This window comes from Balaenoptera acutorostrata, chromosome 7 (assembly GCF_949987535.1).
Source record: "Balaenoptera acutorostrata chromosome 7, mBalAcu1.1, whole genome shotgun sequence".
NCBI classification, from domain to species: Eukaryota; Metazoa; Chordata; class Mammalia; order Artiodactyla; family Balaenopteridae; genus Balaenoptera; species Balaenoptera acutorostrata.
In genome coordinates, this window is record NC_080070.1 from 78178213 (window position 1) to 78201009 (window position 22797).

The following is a 22797-nucleotide window of genomic DNA, read 5'->3' on the forward strand; positions in this document are numbered from 1 at the left end:
AGCCTACTCTCCTCCTGTCAACAGAAATCAGAACTTCAGAAGGCAAATTAGTTCCTTAGAGTCCATGTTTTACTTCTAGCTAGCCAAGTCTTCCCACTCAACATTTACTTCTCTAGAATCATGTGGCTAGTTCCATTATGCCAGAATAGTGAGAATCTTTTCCTCCATAACACAGTAACTAAGACATGCTATAAAAACCAAACCTGTAAAAAGAATTTCAATACATCCAAAAAACATCACACAGATGCTGAGCTATTTCCTGATAATGATGACAATATTAGTCATCTATTTCCCAAAAAGGACTGATTTTAAAATAATGAAATGACAATTTGATGGATGTCTAAAAATACCAAATCAAGTCTAAGTAACAGCTTTTACATAAGAATTAAAAAGTCAAAAATTTACATGAAAGGGTCTTTTAATTAAGTGTGTTTTTTTTTGTTTTTTTTTTTAAAGATGGATTGATTGATTGATTGCTATGTTGGGTCTTCGTTTCTGTGCTAGGGCTTTCTCTAGTTGTGGCAAGCGGGGGCCACTCATCATCACGGTGTGTGGGCCTCTCACTATCGTGGCCTCTCTTGTTGCGGAGCACAGGCTCCAGACACACAGGCTCAGTAGTTGTGGCACACGGGCTTAGTTGCTCCACGGCATGTGGGATCTTCCCAGACCAGGGCTTGAACCCGTGTCCCCTGCATTGGCAGGAAGACTCTCAAGTACTGCGCCACCAGGGAAGCCCTTAAGTGCGGTTTCTGAAACGTCTCTCTCTTAAAAGATTTTCTTTCCCACCTTCAAAGTCCAAAGGAAATTTTTGTTACCTTAGAAATAAGAAAAAATGTGACTAAAACCATCAAACTTAAAGCAGGAACTACCTTTCTCCCTTTGGAAACATACCAAGAAAGATGAGATGGTTACCAAAACTACGTTTAAAAAAATCTTCAGGGCTTCCCTGGTGGCGCAGTGGTTGAGAATCTGCCTGCTAATGCAGGAGACACGGGTTCGAGCCCTGGTCTGGGAAGATCCCACATGCCACGGAGCAGCTGGGCCCGTGAGCCACAGCTGCTGAGCCTGCGCGTCTGGAGCCTGTGCCCCGCAACGGGAGGGGCCGCGATAGTGAAAGGCCCGCGCACCGCGATGAAGAGCGGTCCCCGCACCGCGATGAAGAGTGGCCCCCACTTGCCGCAACTAGAGAAAGCCCTCGCACGAACCGAAGACCCAGCACAGCCAAAAATAAATAAATAAATAAATAAATAAATAAATAAATAAATAAATAAAATTAAAAAAAAAAAAAAAAAAATCTTCATTGCACCCATATTAATTCCTTCCACAGCTCATAAGTTTGTAACATAACTGTAACAACAAATAGTTAAAAGCAAAAAAGTCACAATAAAGTCAAAAATAAAATTACTTTTCCTTAAAAAGCTAAAAACAGAGCTATCATATGATCCTGCAATCCCATTCCTGTGCATATATCCTCAGAAAACCATAATTCAAAAAGATACATGCACTCCAATGTTCATAGCAGCACTATTTACAACAGTCAAAACATGGAAGCAAACCAAAATGTCCATCAACGGATGGATAAAGAAGATGTAGTATGTATATATAATGGAATATACTCAGCCATAAAAAAGAATGAAATAATGCCATTTGTAGCAACACAGATGGACCCAGAGATTATCATACTAAGTGAAGTAAGCCAGACACAGAAAGATAAATATCATATGATATTGTTTATATATGAAATTTTTAAAAAATCATACAAATGAACTTATTTACAAAACAGAAAGAGACTCACAGACATAGAAAACAAACTTACGGTTACCAAAGAGGAAGAGGGGGTGGGCAGAGGGATAAATTAGGAGTTTGGGATTAACATATACACACTACTATATATAAAATAGATAACCAACAAGAACCTACTGTATAGCACAGGGAACTATACTCAATATTTTGTCATGCCTATAAGGGAAAACAACCTGAAAAGTAATACATATATATCTATATATAGATACATATAGACATATATATATCTAAATATATATATCTGAATCACTGTGCTGCATACCTGAAACTAACACAATATTGTAAATCAACTTCAATAATAAAAAAAGAATTTTCTTGCAGGCCAAAATAACTTACTGTGTTAAATATGTACACTCTTTATTGGAAAGAAACTATTTAAAGAGTGAAAATTCATCTTTAATATTTAGTTCCTGCATTAGTAATATACACAGATGTAGTCCCATATACACAGAGCAATCGAGTAGGAAAGAAATGTACCCCCATCTCTTTAAAACAAGCTTATGTAATCTTAACCATTTATCAAATATGCTTCAGAAAAAAATTCATTTCACAAAAACGAGATTTTATTATCTATATTGTTATATCCCTTTACATGGAATTATACCTTAAGATAAGTAAAGTACATAAAAGCATACAGAATCATCACATTTCAAAACTAAAAGGGGGGGGCTCCCCTGGTGGCACAGTGGTTAAGAATCCACCTGCCAATGCAGGGGACATGGCTTCGAGCCCTGGTTTGGGAAGATCCCATATGCCGTGGAGCAACTAAGCCAGTGAGCCACAACTACTGAGCCTGCGTTCTAGAGCCTGCAAGCCACAACTACTGAAGCCCACGCGCCTAGAGCCCATGCTCTGTAACAAGAAGCCACTGCAGTGCTTCCCTGGTGGCGCAATGGTTAAGAATCCGCCTGCCAATGCAGGGGACACGGGTTCAAGCCCTGGTCCGGGAAGATCCCACATACTGCGGAGCATCTAAGCCCGTGAGCCACAACTACTGAGCCCACGTGCCGCATCTACTGAAGCCCGTGTGCTCTACAGCCCGTGCTCCACAACAAGAAAAGCCACCGCAATGAGAACCCCACGCACTGCAACGAAGAGTAGCGCCCCCCACTCGCTGCAACTACAGAAAGCCCGCGCACAGCAACAAAGACCCAACACAGCCAAAAATAATAAATAAACTTATTTAAAAAAAAAAAAAAGAAAAAAAAAGAGAAGCCACTGCAATGAGAAGCCCACACACCGCAACAAAGAACAGCCCCCGCTTGCTGCAAGCAGAGAAAGCCTGCGTACAGCAACAAAGACCCAACACAGCCAAAAAAAAAAAAAACAACTAAACTAAAAGGGGTTTAGAAAAGTATATAGTCATTCATAAGAGTGATATTTTTAAAAAGAACATAAGTATCCAAATTGTAAGAGAGAATTCTTTCCACTACTTCACGCCAAATTTATAGGATTCCTTATAACATATTATTATCACTAGCAGTCTTTACCAAGGTGTGGGGGTAATGATCCTCTGCCATTAATATAATACCTACCGTTAATAATCAACAAGGAGATATGATACAAGGATTGTATCATATCTCTTGGCAGCCATCTGCTGCCAAGAGATAAGATACAATCCACCCCAAATGTAATGTAAAATAGTGACTATGGATGATAATGAGCACAGTATTCAGGTATATGTTCATTAGAAGGAAGGCTTATTTCTTTTCTCATATTTCACATCAGAAACCCCCCAATCGAGAGGGCAGACAGCAGAAGCAAGAAGAAATACAATTCTGCAGCCTGTGGAAGGAAAACCACATTCACAGAAAGACAGACAAAATGAAAAGGCAGAGGACTTTGTACCACATGAAGGAATAAGATAAAACCCTAGAAAAACAACTAAATGAAGTGGAGATAGGCAACCTTCCAGAAAAATAATTCAGAATAATGATAGTGAAGATGATCGAGGACCTTGGAAAAAGAATGGAGGGAAAAATCGAGAAGATGCAAGAAATGTTTAACAAAGACCTAGAAGAATTAAAGAACAAACACCTAGAAGAATTAAAGAACAAACAAACAGAGATGAACAATACAATAACTGAAATGAAAAATACACTAGAAGGAATCAATAGCAGAATAACTGAGGCAAAAGAACGGATAAGTGACCTGGAAGACAGAATGGTGGAATTCACTGCCACGGAACAGGATAAAGAAAAAGAATGAAAAGAAATGAAGACAGCCTAAGAGGCTTCTGGGACAACATTAAACGCAACAACATTCGCATTATAGGGGTCCCAGAAAGAGAAGAGAGAGAGAAAGGACCCGAGAAAATATTTGAAGAGATTATAGTCGAAAACTTCCCTAACATGGGAAAGGAAATAGCCACCCAAGTCCAGGAAGCGCAGAGGGTCCCAGGCAGGATAAACCCAAGGAAAAACACACCGAGACACACAGTAATCAAATTGGCAAAAATTAAAGACAAAGAAAAATTCTTGAAAGCAACAAGGGAAAAACGACAAATAACATACAAGGGAACTCCCATAGGAGTTAACAGCTGATTTTTCAACAGAAACTCTACAAGCCAGAAGGGAGTGGCATGATATATTTAAAGTGATGAAAGAGAAGAACCTACTACCAAGATTACTCTACCTGGCAAGGATCTCATTCAGATTCAACGGAGAAATCAAAAGCTTTACAGACAAGCAAAAGCTAAGAGAATTCAGCACCACCACACCAGCTCTACAACAAATGCTAAAGGAACTTCTCTAAGTGGGAAATACAAGAGAAGAAAAGGCCTACCAAAACAAACCCATAACAATTAAGAAAATGGTCATAGGAACATACATATCGATAATTACCTTAAATGTAAATGGATTAAATGCTCCAACCAAAAGACACAGGCTCGCTGAATGGATACAAAAACAAGACCCATATATATGCTGTCTACAAGAGACCCACTTCAGACCTAGGGACACATACAGACTGAAAGTGAGGGGATGGAAAAAGATATTCCATGAAAATGGAAATCAAAAGAAAGCTGGAGTAGCAATACTCATATCAGATAAAAGACCTTAAAATAAAGAATGTTACAAGAGACAAGGAAAGACACTACATAATGAAAAAGGGATCAATCCAAGAAGAAGACATAACAATTATAAATATACATCCACCCAACATAGGAGCACCTCAATACATAAGGCAACTACTAACAGCTATAAAAGAGGAAATTGACAGTAACACAATAACAGTGGGGGACTCTAACACCTCACTTACACCAATGGAGAGATCATCCAAACAGAAAATTAATAAGGAAACAAGCTTTAAATGACACAATAGACCAGATAGATTTAATTGATATTTATAGGACATTCCATCCAAAAACAGCAGATTACACTTTCTTCTCAAGTGCACATGGAACATTCTCCAGGATAGATCACGTCTTGGGTCACAAATCAAACCTCAGTAAATTTAAGAAAACTGAAATCATATCAAGCATCTTTTCTGACCACAATGCTATGAGATTAGAAATCAATTACAGGGGAAAAAAAACATAAAAAAACCACAAACACATGGAGGCTAAACAGTACGTTACTAAATAACCAAGAGATCACTGAAAAAATCAAAACATACCTAGAGACAAATTACAACGAAAACATGATGATCCAAAACCTATGGAATGCAGCAAAAGCAGTTCTAAGAGGGAAGTTTAGAGCACTACAAGCCTACCTCAAGAAACAAGAAAAGTCTCAAATAAACAATCTAACCTTACACCTAAAGGAACTAGAGAAAGAAGAACAAACAAAACCCAAAGTTAGTAGAAGGAAAGAAATCATAACGATCAGAGCAGAAACAAATGAAATAGAAACAAAGAAAACAATAGCAAAGATCAATGAAACTAAAAGCTGGTTCTTTGATAAGATAAACAAAATTTATAAACCATTAGCCAGACTCATCAAGAAAAAGAGGGAGAGGACTCAAATCAATAAAATTAGAAATGAAAAAGGAGAAGTTACAACAGACACCGCAGAAATACAAAGCATCCTAAGAGACTACTACAAGCAACTCTATGCCAATAAAATGGACAACCTGGAAGAAATGGACAAATTCTTAGAAAGGTATGACCTTCCAAGACTGAACCAGGAAGAAACAGAAAATATGAACAGAATAATCACAAGTAATGAAATTGAAACTGTGATTAAAAATCTTCCAACAAACAAAAGTCCAGGACCAGATGGCTTCACAGATGAATTCTATCAAACATTTAGAGAAGACCTAACACCCATCCTTCTCAAACTTCCAAAAAATTGCAGAGGAAGGAACACTCCCAAACTCATTCTATGAGCCCACCATCATCCTGATACCAAAACCAGACAAAGATACTACAAAAACAGAAAATTACAGACCAATATCACTGATGAATATAGATGCAAAGTTTCTCAACAAAATACTAACAAACAGAATCCAACAACACATTAAAAGGGTCATACACCATGATCAAGTGGAATTTATCCCAGGGATGCAAGGATTCTTCAATACATGCAAATCAGTCAATGTGATACACCATATTAACAAATTGAAGAAGAAAAACCATATGATCATCTCAATAGATGCAGAAAAAGCTTTTGACAAAATTCATCACCCATTTATGATAAAAACTCTCCAGAAAGTGGGCATACAGGAAACCTACCTCAACATAATAAAGGCCATATACGACAAACCCACAGCAAACATCATTCTCAATTGTAAAAAAATGAAAGCATTTCCTCTAAGATCAAGAACAAGACAAGGATGTCCACTCTCGCCACTATTATTCAACATAGTTTTGGAAGTCCTGGCCATGGCAATCAGAAGAAATAAAAGGAATCCAAATTGGAAAAGAAGAAGTAAAACTGTCACTGTTTGCAGATGACATGATACTATACACAGAGAAACCTAAAGATGCCACCAGAAAACTACTAGAGCTAATCAATGAATTTGGTAAAGTTGCAGGATACAAAATTAATGCATAGAAATCTCTTGCATTCCTATACATTAATGATGAAAAATCTGAAAGAGAACTTAAGGAAACACTCCCATTTCCCATTGCAACAAAAAGAATAAAACACCTAGGAACAAACCTACCTAGGGAGACAAAAGACCTGTATGCAGAAAACTATAAGACACTGATGAAAGAAATTAAAGATGATACCAACAGATGGAGAGATATACCATGTTCTTGGATTGGAAGAATCAATATTGTGAAAATGACTATACTACCCAAAGCAATCTACAGATTCAATGCAATCCCTATCAAAATACCTTTGGCATTTTTTACAGAACTAGAAGAAAAAATCTTAAAATTTGTATGGAGACACAAAAGACCCCAATAGCCAAAACAGTCTTGAGGGAAAAAAACAGAGCTGGAGGAGTCAGACTCTCTGACTTCAGACTATACTACAAAGCTACAGTAATCAAGACAATATGGTACTGGCACAAAAACAGAAATATAGATCAATGGAATAGGACAGAAAGCCCAGAGATAAACCCACGTGCCTATAGTCAACTAATCTATGACAAAGGAGGCAAGGATATACAATGGAGAAAAGACAGCCTCTTCAATAAGTGGTGCTGGGAAAACTGGACAGCTACATGTAAAAGAATGAAATTAGAACACTCCCTAACACCATACACAAAAATAAACTCAAAACAGATTAGCGACCTAAATATAAGACCGGACACTATAAAAGCCTTAGAGGAAAGCATGGCACAACACTCCATGACATAAATCACAGCAAGATCTTTTTTGATTCACCTCCTAGAGTAATGGAAACAAAAATAAACAAATGGAACCTAATGAAACTTAAAAGCTTTTGCAAAGCAAAGGAAACTACAAACAAGGTGGAAAGACAACCCTCAGAATGGGAGAAAATATATGCAAACGAATGAACGGACAAAGGATTAATCTCCAAAATATATAAACAGCTCATTCAGCTCAATATTAAAGAAACAAACAACCCAATCCAAAAATGGGCAGAAGACCTCAATAGACATTTCTCCAAAGAAGACATACAGATGGCCAAGAAGCACATGAAAAGCTGCTCAACATCACTAATTATTAGAGAAATGCAAATCAAAACTACAATGAGGTATCACCTCACACCAGTCAGAATGGGCATCATCAGAAAATCTACAAACAACAAATGCTGGAGAGGGTGTGGAGAAAAGGGAATCCCCACTGTTGGTGGGAATGTAAATTGATACAGCCACTATGGAGAACAGTATGGAGGTTCCTTAAAAAACTAAAAATAGAATTACCATATGACCCAGCAATCCCACTACTGGGCATATACCCAGAGAAAACCGTAATTCAAAAAGACACATGCACCCCAACGTTCATTGCAGCACTATTTACAATAGCCAGGTTGTGGAAGCAACCTAAATGCCCATCGACAGACGAATGGATAAAGAAGATATGGTACATATATACAGTGGAATATTACTCAGCCATAAAAATGAACGAAATTGGGTCATTTGTAGAGTTGTGGATGGATCTAGAGACGGTCATACAGAGTGAAGTAAGTCAGAAAGAGAAAAACAAATATCGTATATTAACGCATATATGTGGAACCTAGAAAAATGGTACAGATGAACCGGTTTGCAGGGCAGAAATGGAGACACAGATGTAGAGAACAAACGTATGGACACCAAGGGGGGAAAGCCACGGGGGGTGGGGGTTGTGGTGTGATGAATTGGGAGATTGGGATTGACATGTATACACTGATGTGTATAAAATGGATGACTAATAACCTGCTGTATAAAAAAAAATTAAGTTAAATTAATAAAAAAGAAACCCTCGAAATCTTTTTGAATCAGCAATTTGCCTTCTTTTTTCCAGTTTTACGCAAGTTAAGAACTCCCAACCATCATGTGTATTTTCCCCTTTATTTTTTCTATAATTTAAATTCCTTTGTAAAGAGAAAAAAATACTTTTCATATATCCATTTAGCAGGAGTCTGTAGACTATTGTCCACAGGCCAAAACCAACCAGTTGCCTGTTTCTGTAAATAAAGTTTTATTTAAACACAGAATAAAAAAGTTCCAACCATCTGGAACATATACTGTGAAATTCAAAAGTCTATTTTGGCAGTGTTTACCATTTTTTAAACTTCTGCTCAATGTAAAAATCAAAAAAAGAGAGAGAGAGAAGTATATTTTAAAATATTTTCCCCACCTCTACTGTCAAAATTTCTTTCAAAAGACAACTGTTAATCTAGGTACCTTAAGGCTGAGATAGTATATTATTAACATCTTGTACTGCTATATAAGCAGACTGATGAGAGCAAGATTGCACAACATGAAAAATAACATTGAAGCACTATCTTTTAAAAAAAAGATATTTAAAAAAAAGAATTTTTAAAAAGTTATTTAAAATTGCAAAGTATTCAAACCAAGAAAATTTCCCATCTTATAATAACTCATTTGACTTCTTATATGAAATACTCCCAATTAAAATCATTTTAATAAAGAATACTTTCACTGTACACTTGGATCACATATCCCTTTGGAATCCAATTCTTCTCTACTCATTGACAAATGAAAATATTCAAGCAATATATTTTAACATAGGTAAGCTATCTAGTAAATTAGACAGACAATTCTACTACTGAAGCTATTAGATTTTTTTAAATTTGAATGCTTTTTATTTGTTTTCAGTTTTTAAAGGTTATATTCTATTTATAGTTATTATAAAATATTTGCTATCTTCCCTGTGTTGTACAATATACCCTTATAGATTATTTTATACCTAACAGTTTATACCTCTTAATCCCCTACCCTTATATTGCCCCTCCTCCTCCCTTTCCTCTCCCCACTGGTAACCACTAGTTTGTTCTCTATATCTGTGAGTCTAAAGCTATTAGATGTTTAAAACTCTACTGTCATTAGTCATTACTGAGATTAGTCATTAGGGTGACTGTTTAAAAATAAGTGAGGATGGTTCTTTAATTCACCTTCAACCTTATTTTGGAAATGTCCACTGCTATTATTCTTCACTAGTTAGGGAGAATTACCTCATTTGATAAACATGCCCACTGCATACTAGATGCTGGGAATAAAACAGATGCTGAATAAACTATGATTCCTGGACTTGAGAAATGTACATTCTAATAGGAGACAAAAAGATAATTAGATTACAGCATAATGAGAGTCATATTTATTTAAAAGTATGTTTTAGGTTGAGGGGGGATAAATGGTTCTAACACTACTGGAGAGGCAATAAAATTTAAATTTGCATTATATGTAATAAATCAAGGGTAACTGCCCAAAGGATAGAAACCAAATATATGAACAGTTGACCCTTGAACAACACAGGTTTGAACTGCAGAGGTCCATATATACAGTAGTATATGATCCACGGTTGGGTGAATCTGTGGATGCAGAATCACAAGTATGGAGGGCTGACTGCAGAGTTACACGTGGATTTTTGACTTGTGGAGGGTCAGCATCCCAACCCCCACATTGTTCAAGGGTCAACTGTATAGAAAACAGAAAAGAATATATGACCAACAAGTTCATGGAGAGAAAAACTCGATGTGGAATAAATGAAATAATAAAAAATACTGATATATAAGAAAACAAGAAGAGAGGAAAAGTGAACATAAATAGTAAAATGGTAGCCATAAACCCAAATGTAATAACATTAAATAGAAATGGGCTAAATACTCTAAATAAAACACTAGATAAAATGCAAAATTCAATTCTATCCTGCCTACAAGAGACACTTTAAATTTAAGGACCCAGAAATACTGAAAGTTAGGAATGGAAAAAGTAGAGACTTCCCTGGTGGTCCAGTGGGTAAGACTCCACGCTACCAGTGCAGGGGGCCCAGGTTTGATCCCTGGTCGGGGAACTAGATCCTGAATGCATGCCGCAACTAAGAAGTCTGCGTGCCACAACTAAAAGATCCCGCATGCTGCAACTAAACATGCTGCAACGCAAACCTGGCCCAGCCTAAATAAATAAATAAATATTAAGGGGAAAAAAAGAATGGAAAAAGTACATCATACAAATGCTAACTACAAGAAAGCTGTTTTAACTACGTTAATAGCAGGAAAAAAATAGACTTTAAGGTAGGAACAGTATTAGAGATAAAGAAGGACATTTCATGATAACAAAGAAATGAAATCACTAGGAAGAGATCACAATTCTAAATCTGCACCCACCTAGTAATCGAGCAACAAAATACTTACAACAACAACAAAATAATGACAGGGACTTCCCTGGTGGTCCAGTGGCAAAGAATCCGCCTTCCAATGCAGGGGACCCAGGTTCGATCCCTGGTGGGGAACTAAGATCCCACATGCCGCGGGGCAACTAAGCCCACGCACCACAACTACTGAGCGCGTGCACCTCAACGAGAGAGCCCACATGCCACAAACTACAGAGCCCACGCACCCTGGAGCCCATGCGTCACAACTAAAGAGAGAAAACCCGTATGCCGCAACTAGAGAGAAACCCGCATGCCACAATGAAGACCCAACACAGCCAAAGAAAAATAATAACAATAATAAAAAAATAAATAAAATTTAAAAAATATGACAGAACTAAGAGGAGAAAAAGACAAATCTATACTCATAGAGACAGACTTTAACACATCTCTCTTAATATCAGGCTAAGCACACAAAAAACTAGTAAAGATACAGAAGATATGAACACAATTAACATACTAGATCTAATTGGCATACATGCAATCAACAATGACAGCATACAGTCGTCCCTCGATATCTGTGGGGAATTGGTTCCAGGACCCCTGAGGATACCAAAATCCACAGATCCTCAAGTCCCTTAAAGTTGGCCCTCCATATTGGCGGATGTGGAACCGGTGGATACAGAGGACTGTTTATATGCTTTTCAAATGCATATAAAATATTTATCAAAATTAACCATATGTTGCATCATAAAGCAAACATAAATAAAAATTCAAAACTTTAAAATCTTTTAGAATATTCTCTGCACAGTGGAATTAAGTTAGAATTCAATAACTAAAAATAGAAAATCCTCAGCTGTCTGAAAATTAAACAATACCTTTTAAAATAACCCATGAGTCAAAAAAGAAATCTCAACAGAAAGTAGAAAACATTTTAAACTAATTAATAGTGAAGATACAAATTTTAAATCTTGTTTGCTATCTCAAAACAATGTCAAACAAGGGAACGTGCAGTCTTAAAATGCATAGATCGGAAAGACAAAAGGCTGAAAAACAATGATTTAAACTCCCATCTCAAGAAATAAGAAAAAGAAAATGAACTTTAAAATAGTGGCAGGAAGGAAATAAAGACGGGAAGAGAAATCAATAAATTAAGAAACAAATATACAACAGAGGAAATTAGCAAAGCCAAAGGCTGGTTCTCTGAAGATATTAATAAAATTTATATACTCCTAGTAAGAAAAAAAAACATGGGGAAAACAGAGATTACCAGTATCAGGAGAGAAAAATGGAAAATGACTACAGATTTTTAAACAATAGAAAGATATTAAGAGGATATTAAGAAAAGTTTTAAGTTTAAATTTGATAACATACATGAAATCGGTGTATTCCTTGAAGAACTCTCTGAAACTGATAAAAGAAGAAACAGGAAATCTCAATTGTTCAGTATCTATTAAATAAATTGAATCTGTTACTAAACGACTTCCCACAAAGACAATTTGCGGTTCAGATTTCTTCCCTGGTGAATTCTTCCAAAAGTTTAAGAAAGAAATATTATTAATCTTACACAAATTCTTCTACAGAACACAAAAGAACATTTCCCAACTTGTTTTGTAAGGTCAGATAATTTTAACAACAAACCGAGACAAGGACACCATAAGAAAGAACAATTACAGACCAATCACTTTCATGAACAAATATGCAAAAATCCCAAATAAAATATCAACTCACTGAATGTAAAGATATGTAAAAAAGATAATACAGCACAACCCAGTTTTTTTATTCCAGGGTAGTTTAGCACTAAAAAGTCAATCAATGTAATTCACTACATAAAAAGAAAAAAGGAGAGAAATCATACGTTCATCTTGATAGACAGAAAAAATATTTGTTAATAGAGTATTCAGTATTCACTTATGATAAAAATTCTCAGCAATCTACAAGTAGAAGGGAACTAAAAAAAAACCTACTGCAAACATCCTACTTTAAGGTAAAACTATTAATGCTTTCTGTAATACTGTGGTCCGAGCCAGTGCAGTAAGACAAAAAAGAAAAGACATAAAGTTTAAAAAGGGAAGAAATAAAACAGGCACAAGACATGACAAGGTACTCAGAAAGCTAAAACAAATAAACAAAAAACTGCAGAAAATCTATTAGATTTAATAAGTAAATCTGATAAAATTGCTAGATTACAAGACCAATATTTTAAAAGGTAAATCCCATGTCTATATATCAGCAAAAAAGAAAGAAAATGAAAAGGTTGGGTTTTTTTTTTTATAAATTTATTTATTTATGTATTTTTGGCTGCGTTGGGTCTTCGTTGCTACACAGGGGCTTTTGTCTGGTTGTGGTGAGCGGGGGCTACTCTTTGTTGCGGTGCACAGGCTTCTCATTGCAGTGGCTTCTCTTGTTGCAGAGCAAGGGCTCTAGGCACGCAGGCTCTAGAGTGCAGACTCAGTAGTTGTGGCACACGGGCTTAGCTGCTCCGCGGCATGTGGGATCTTCCTGGACCAGGGATCGAACCCATGTCCCCCACATTGGCAGGCGGATTCTTAACCACTGCACCACCAGGGAAGTCCAAAAAAGTTTTTAAACGATCTATTATAATAATACAGACATATCAAATATGGAAGGACAAATCTAAAAAGAGATACAATATCTATGTGTTCAAAACTACAAAACATCTTTGAGAAAAATTTCAGAATAGTTAAATACATGAAGGAATGGATATAGTATATTCATAGATTGCATTTAAGTCTCATAAAAATGACAATTCCCAAAATTGATTTATAGATTAAGTGCAATCTTAATAAAAATCCCAGCAGATTTTTTAATGGAAATTGACAAGCTGATTCGAAATCTAGTTTGCAAAGCCCAAGAATAGACAAGACAATCTTGAACAACAAAGCTGGAGAACTTACATTACCAAACATCAAGATATATTATAAAGTTATAGTTATTAAGCCAGTATGATATTAGCTCAAGGACAGACAAATAGACTAATGGAACAGAAGAGGGAGTCCAGAAGCAGACAAATGATCCAGTCACCTGACTTCCGATAAATGTGACACTTGAGTGTAGTGGGAAAAGCATGGTCTTTTTAATAAATGGTACCAGGTCAAACTGATTTTCCTAAGGTAAATATTTAAATCAAGTACAGGTAGATTGTTGATATAAATGTAAAAAAGCAAAACAATAAATCTTTCAGAAGAAAACAGAATAATATTTTCATTACTGCCAATTTCAGGTCACAAAAAGCAACCCATGAAGGAAATTTATGGACTACTTTACAATTAGGAACTTCTGTTCATAAAAACACACTACAAAGAGAATGAAAAATCAAGCCACCAAATGGGAAAAGATGCTTGCCTTAAATATATCCAGCAAAAGACCCACATAGAATGTACAGAGTTACACATCAGAGGAATCAAAAAGTCAGATATTCCAGGTGATGAACAACTTGAACTGGCACTTCACAAAAGAGACTCTCCAAATGGCCAACAGACTTATGGAAAGGTGCTTAACTTCAATAGACATCAGGGAAATACAAAATTTCAAGTGTTGGTGAGCATGTAGAGCAACTGGAATTCTTATACAGTTGACCATTGAGCAACACGGGTTTGAACTGCACAGGTCCACTTTTATGCAGATTTCTTTTCACTAAATACAGTACTACACAAGCAGCGGTTGGTAGAATCTGAGAACGCAGAACTACCGATGCAAAGGGCCCACTGTGAAGTTACATGCAGATTTTTGACTGCGCTGAGGGTCAGCACCCCTAACCCCTGCATTGTTCAAGGGTCAACTGTACACTGCTCACTACTATGCAGACTGGTACCATGCCTTTGGAAAACTGTTACATCCACTGAAGCTGAACATATGCATGCCATATAACCCAGGAACTCCACTCATAGGTATATATCTGACAGAAATATGTACATATATTCACCAAAATACATATTCATGAATATTCAATTAGTAATAGTCAAAAAGTGAAAACAACTCGAATGTCCATTAGGCTGAATGGATAAACTGCGGTATATTCATACAATGGAAAAAGATACAGCAATGAAAATTAACTACAGTTACGTGCAACAAAAACGGTTAATCTCACAAACATAATGTTGAGCAAAATAAGCTAAATAGAAAAAGGTACACGGACTTCCCTGGTGGCACAGTGGTTAAGAATCCGCCTGCCAATGCAGGGGACACGGGTTCGAGCCCTGGTGGGGGAAGATCCCACATGCCACGGAGCAACTAAGCCCGTGCTCCACAACTACTAAGCCTGCTCTCTAGAGCCCACGAGCCACAACTACTGAAGCCCGCGCGCCTAGAGCCCGTGCTCCACTACAAGAGAAGCCACCACAATGAGAAGCCCGTACAAGGCAACAAAGAGTAGCCCCCGCTCACCACAACTAGAGAAAGCTGGCATGCAGCGACAAAGACCCAACACATTCAAATTCAGAAAAAGGTAAAACTAAACAATTGTGTTGAGAGCTAGGAGAATGGTTACCCTTCATAGGGGTAGTATGAAAGAAGGCAAGGAAGAGGTTTCTGGGGATTTGGGTAATACTCTCTTTTATTATTATTATTACATCCCCAGAACTTATTTATCTTAAAACTGGAAGTCTGTACCTTTTGACCACCTTCACCCTTCTGCTAACCTTCCACCCCCTGCCTCTTGCAACCACCAATCTGTTCTCTGTATCTATGAGTATGATTTTTTTAAGATTCCACATATAAGTGAGATCATACAGTATTTGTCTTTCTCTGACTTACTTCACTTAGCATACTGCCCTCAAGGTCTATCCATGCTGTGGCAAATGGCAGGATTTCCCTCTTTTTTATGGCTGAGTAATATTCCATTGTGTATCTATGTACCACATCTTCTTTATCCATTCATCAATCAATGGACACTTAGGTTGCTTCCATGTCTTGACTACTGGAAATAATGCTGCAATGAACATGCGGGTGCAGATACCTTTCTGACATAATGATTTCATTTCCTCTGGGTAACGCTCTTTTTCTTGACCTGGGTGCTGGTTACAAAGTTGTATTCTCTTTGCAAAAACAATTCATTATACACCTATGCTGTGTGTACTTTTCTATATGCATATAAGTCAATAAAAATTGACTTATATGCATATAGAAAAATTGTTGCTAGAAATGAGGCTAAATACTGATACATCACTATGATGTTCTACATGTGTTTTAGAGGTTGGCCACAGATTTAACACTAAGACTTCTAATAGCTGTATGAGAAAAGAGAAGTTGTCAGTTACACATTCATGCCCAGTAGATACAAATAAATCAACTGCCTAAAGCTACAATTCTTGGCACAAAAAAAAGACAGCTATTTCTCATAAAAATCTTCACAAAAGAAGATACTTTTTGACATAATAAACAATGTTCTTGACAACAATTTCAAGAAGATCCTCTGTAATTGCTTCTTCTGCTGACCCTCAAGGTAGGCTGATGGAATCTTATCAATGCACGATAGGGGCAAAAGCAACTGGGATAGGAGAGTGCAAAGCAATGCAGTCTACATACTCAACTGCTCTCTGATGATCTGGACTGATCCAGAGATACATTTTATAAACCTGTAAGACTGAATATAATAGTGGATAAGCTTCACAGATCTCCCCCCTCAATATCATATCTCTCACCTGACTTCTGACATTTATCAGTCAGCAGTGAAGTTAAGATAATACCGTCTAGGGCTTCCCTGGTGCCGCAGTGGTTGAGAAGCTGCCTGCCAATGCAGGAGACACGGGTTCGAGCCCTGGCCTGGGAAGATCCCACATGCCGCGGAGCAACTGGGCCCGTGAGCCACAACTACTGAGCCTGCGCATCTGGAGCCTGTGCCCCGCAATAAGAGAGGCCGCGATAGTGAGAGGCCCGCGCACCGCGATGAAGAGTGGCCCCCGCTCTCCGCAACTAGAGAAAGCCCTCTCACAGAAACGAAGACCCAACACAGCCAAAAATTAATTAATTAATTAATTTTTTTTAAAAAAGATAATACCCTCTAATAAATGTGTAGGGAACAGCTATTCTCTGTTGTCAGTTGAATATGAACCCAGTTAAGCTAGGGGAAGAGATAATGACCTTCCGTGAATGCTGAGAAGCCTCCCTCCGACTGGTAAGATGATCATCCTACCTCCATGGTGAAAACCTACTATTAGGGCTCTAAGAATCTTTAGAAATGATAGTGAACCTTCTCCAAAGCAATACAGTACAGGTAATGTTGCTCAAAGTCCCAACCCAAAGTTCTACTATGTATAGCTTGACTAAAAGAGCTTTAGCCAAAAATATAATCACGATAGGCAAGGTATGAACAGTCTTAAAAGGGCATTCTCAAGCAAATATCAATAGTAACAAGGAAAGTAAGTCACTGAATTTAAAGTTATTTAGAGGATTATACCACCAATAATACTCGGTAATACTTCACATATCTGCAATTCCTCCACCCTGCTTAAGCATAGGAATAGATCATTTTTTTCCCGATTATTCAGCAACCAGAATGTTAAGAAGTTGAGAGTGCTAAAGGTCACTCACTGAACTCAGGCCTCTCAGTGACTTTTTTTTTTTTTTAACAAAAATAAATAAATTTATTTCTCTGCTTTCCTAGTTCACAACCAATTACAATGAGCAAGTCAGGATGAGAAGCACAAAGAAAAAAGCTGGTAGAAACAGGCAGAGTTGCAAGAAATAACAGCTAACTTGGTAGGAAGAGACAGTAAATGCAAAAACAGACCAAGAACTCCAAACACACAATCTTCTGAGGCCATGTAGCAAACGGCTCTATGTACCTCAAGAGTCTCCAAGGGCAACCACTACACAGGGTATATTCACGGAAACAGATCCAGAGTAAAGTCATTGATAAGGATTATATTATACTACGTAGAGTTTTTTTAAATAAGGTAGAGAAATGTATAATCCTTTTTTTTTTTTAATGTTTATTTATTTATTTGGTTGCTCCAGGTCTTAGTTGTAGTAGGCTGGCTCCTTCGGTCCGGTTCGCCGGCTCCTTAGTTGAGGCATGCGAACTCTCAGTTGTGACATGCATGTGGGATCTAGTTCCCTGACCAGGGATCAAACCCAGGCCCCCTGCACTGGGAGCAGGGAGCCTCATCCACTGTGTCACCAGGGAAGTCCCTGCATAATCCTTTTTTAAAAGGAGTTCATCCAAAATGTTTAAAATATTCTTGATTATAGTTTAAATCTGAACACTTAATTTATAAGCTTCAGTTATACGGAAGACTGCACACCACAATAAATGCTGAGTAAAGCACTGCAGTTGATAGGAGAATTTTAACTCAAACATCAGTTACATGAAAAATATGAGCATCTCATTTCCCAAAAACACTGAGGAAATGAGGTGGTACTGTTATTTGAATTAACATTCATGTTATGAAATAATATCTTGACCTATAGAAAACTAAGAACTATGTACATGTTATTAAAAGTACTTTAATTTTGAAAATCATCATTGGTCTCCACTGTGCTTATCTCATCATACTACCTCTTTCAATCTCTCATTAATCCTTTCCATGCACAAGACGGGAAACTTATGACTTGGTGTGGGGAGTTTCTCTTAAAGAACTGGTTTAAACGTTTAACAAATGTTATTTTAAAATATTTATCCATGTATATTTAAATGTTTATCTTAATAATTTATTTTTCATAAACTGACGTTAACCCACAGAAAGAGAATTTATATTTTAATTCTCCTTGTCACCAGAACTAAAATCAAAGGAATATGTACGTTTTTCAATAACCTTTGAAGCTTAAAAATGATAGAAAAAAAATGAGTAGCACCTGATTTTCTATGGATGAAAAATGCAGGTTAAAAAAAATCCTGAAGGACTTTAACAATTTAATTTTTCTAAATGGTAGAGAATATGCAGGGAAAATACTAGTTGGTACACAGAACTAAAGTCAGTCTATGAATATTTTGAGTTGAGTGTGGAACATTTAGAGACCTCAAATGACCTACTTTCTCTCCACCACAATGTGAAAAATATGATAAAAGAGTACTTACTTGCTGAGATAAGTACGAAGTGTTTTTAGTCTATAATATATAAATGTTCATGAAAAAATACAACTGATGAACTAATTACATACACAATCACAATGAACCAAAATTCAATTCCTGACTATCCCACCTAACCAAATAACTCACGTCCAAAGTTCAAACTCTAATAATACTGTTCTTATATAAGGTGCTTTTAAACTGAAAAAATTGTGTAGTTACATAATAAGGTTGTAAACCTAAACTGAGAGCACAGTATGCCTAAATTGTTTAAGGAGTAATGAAAATCATTACTGTATAAGTATTAATATATATAATAGAATGATAGTCAGGGGGTGGGGGGAGTTTGTTTTTGTTTGGCTTTCTATACTGTTCCATTTTTCCGGAATATCAGCAGAGAGTCACAATACGGAAGGCACAATTCAAAATGTTTTTGTTTACAGAGAAAAATGCACATGCCTCATCCAGCTACCATTAAACATATGTCCACCATTACCCTGCTCATGTTTGGAGAAATTCAAAACCAAATATAAACTCATTCTGCTTGAAGACTATTATTAGTTTCAGGGCTGTCATTGAAGATTACCAATGATCTAGTCCAAGTTTATTTTACAGATGAGGAAACTAGAAAATGGGCTTATTAAAAGGCACACAATTAATGACAAAGTAAACTTAGAACTCAATTATATGTCCACTAAACCAGCTTCTTCCCAACTTAAATACCAAATCACGTCTGATCTGCTACATAAAAATTTTTAAATAAATTCATTAAGAGACATGGGTGAGATACCCAGGGTTTGGTAACTCTGAAAGTGAAAAGCGACAGAAATGCATAAATACTGATTTGCTCATTTTGCTGAATTTAGGTGGGGATACTTAAAACACCCAAATGGCCTACAGTGACTTTTTTCCAAAAAGTAAAAGGCTTTTAGACAAAGCCTATCAAATACATCCCATTACTACACAAGGATAATAATTTATATGCACCATCAACTATCTGTACATGAAGAACAGTGTTAGTAGTATTATCCACATAAATAAATACACAAGTTGAAATCTAAGCCAGAAACTGAAATTTATTTTAGCTACAATACTAAGTTTACATGTAAACTGTAACTAAAGTCAGCACTTATACTAACTTCAGAGAAGAATTAGACAAATAAACATAACAAAAAATACAGCTAGCCCAGACAACAGTCCACACAAATCAGTGTTATGTGACTGAAATTTCTTAAAACATAACTTAACATGTAACTTAAATAAGGTTGAGGTACAAGTCCCTTTCTTCTGAACTGCCTCTGATGCCGTGACAAAAATGGAGATGCAAAGGGAACAGTACCCTCCACTGATTTTTTTTTTCTCATCTGTTTTTATTGTCTTAAAAAATGAGTAGAGCATAAAACCTCTTCCCATCTACTGTGTTTTACCCCAAATCTTCAACATCCACCGTTCCAAAGATTGCCACACTGATTCAGAGCAATATACGTCAGCCCAGGTGTTTAAAGTTTTAGGTTGAAACATTTGGTTAATTAACACCATGCTGCAAACACTCAAAATCACTTCAGCTGCCACTACTACAAAACAAAACGCCCCAAAACAAAAACTGTTACCCTCCACTGGATTTACTCATACAATAAATATTTACTGAGTGTCAGATGCTATGGTAGGAAGAATGAAACAAAAAAGAAAACTGAGCAAAAAGCAGACATGGTCGCTGCCCTGTGAAGCTTAACACTTATGGAGCCTTTATGAAATACATCACCCCAAGAATCACTGTATATGTTGGGGTCTGCTTGAAAACATCCTCTTTTTAAAAAATAATTCTTTTTAATACATGTAAAGGTAAGGAAATCAGCCTTGCTTACTGTTCTATTTACCTAATTTTAAAAAATTTGCTTAGATGTAAAAAAAATTTCACACAACCTATCTTCCTCCAAAGGTTGCATCCTAGACAGCACAAATGGTAAATTCAACAGATTCCATATTAATATTTTACTGTTTACAACTCCAAGTGCCATATAAGTCAGTAAGGCAGGTCTTCCTGCTAAATGGGCAAACAGCTGTAATAGTCCAAGGTAAAAAAACAAAAAATCACTGAAAGTTATTGAATATAGTCCTAGTATAAATATCTATATTCTGTTTAAGATGCTAGACATTATTTACACAAGGAAAAGAAAAAATACAGATATAAATTGCAAAGGAGGAAAAGGTCTCATCATTCTCTCATTCTTACAGGATTTTCAACAGCTGATGAGGAGGGGTTTGATGGAACAACGTAATTTTACAACAACTTAATGGTTTAAAGAAGTTCCTAAGGAATGAATGCTTAGGACTTCAATTTTTTTTAATACCCAGAAACAAGACTTAAAGAAAATGTCAGCATGTTAAAAGTCAGTTATTTCTGAATACTGGGCTGGCTGAAAGTCATTATTCCTCTTATGTTTCTACATTTTCTAAAGCAAGGGAATACTACAATTACAGTTAGAAAACAATTAAAGAAAGGCAGACCTTGAAATAAATCACTGAATAGGTATCCTCGACAGTCCCACTCTTGCTTTCAACTGCAGAAACAGCACTAACACTGCAATTTAGAGTGGAGAGAACACGGACGGAGACAGACACACACACACACACACACACACACACACACACTTAGCTAGCATGTAGCAGGCACTTAATATTTGTGGCACGAAAGGACAATATATATGTAAACAAGCCAAAACACAAACAAAACGCACTCCGATTTTGAGGCAACACAGTCAACAATCACAATAACGATTGCTTTACTAACAGCTGCCTGACAGCTTAACGCGCACTAAATGAAAGAGCTCTTTTTCCCTGCCCTCCTCTTACTCAGACACTAGATTGCACATTCGAAACAAATCCTCCCCCAGCCCCGCCCCAAGCCCTACCCTCAGCTGCTCCCAGCACTGAAATTGATGGAAAGTCCGGGGCCTTGGCGGTACCCAGACCGGCCCCTCTCTGGACGCTCCGGGCCGTGGACACGCCCGGCGCGGTAGCGGCCGGGGCTACAGCCCGTTATCTCCGGGACCCCCAGGGGCTCGCGCTCTCCCCAACCCTCAGCCCGCGGCGCCGGCGGCCCCCTCTCCTCTCCCAAGCGGCGGGCCGCGCCGTACCTGCACACCGTGATCAGGTTCCTCCTCTCCACCGCGGCGTTGCGGGCGCTCAGGCTCTTCCTGCCGCCGCCGCCGCCCCCGCCGCGGTTCCCGCCCAGGCCCCGCAGGCTCCGGGAGGCCATGGCGGGCTGACCCCTGCGCCCCTTTTGTCTCGTGCGACCCCGCCCGCTGCCCACACCTGCTTCCCTGGGCTCTCGCTCGGCGTGCGGCCGCGGGAGGGTGGAAGGGAAGGACGGGGGAACGGAGGGAGGGTGTGGAGGACGGTGAGGGATTCGCACCCGGGGACTGGCGGCTGGCGCTCCGCACCAGAGCTCCACACACACACACCCCACACACACGCACGCACACCACACACACGCACGCACCACCCCCGCCCTTGCGCGCGCCGCCAGCCGCTGGGAAGCGCGTGCAGGTCGGCGTCAGCAGCTCCCCTACTTCCCCCAGGGACCTCGGCGGCCGCGCACGCGCGTGCCTGCCGACACCGCAGGCCCCGCAGGCCCAACCACCCGCGCTCGGACGCCACTGGCGCCCCAGCTGCGGGCACCGCAGAGAGCCACGGGCCTCACGGGCGCAGCCCCGCCCTCCCTGCCCCTATCGGGCCAATGCCGCCCCAGCTGGAGCCAATCGCGGCGCGCGAGGGGCGGGGCTGGCCGCGCAGA

General features: G+C 38.2%; 1 protein-coding gene across 5 annotated transcripts in view; it reads right to left on the reverse strand.

The window, feature by feature from the left end:
* Positions 1–22539, reverse strand: part of RUNDC3B (RUN domain containing 3B) — a 157255-nt gene extending 134716 nt beyond the window's left edge. For 4 of the 5 annotated variants that reach the window (XM_007170303.2, XM_007170301.3, XM_007170302.2 and 1 more), the window contains exon 1: positions 22139–22348. In XM_007170303.2, the coding sequence (XP_007170365.1) occupies positions 22139–22260 (122 nt within the window). In that variant the 5' untranslated portion in view covers positions 22261–22348. Of the gene's footprint in view, positions 1–22138 lie in introns of all 5 variants that reach the window. The other variant, XM_007170300.2, reaches the window with a different exon arrangement.
* Positions 22540–22797: the final 258 nt, after the last annotated feature.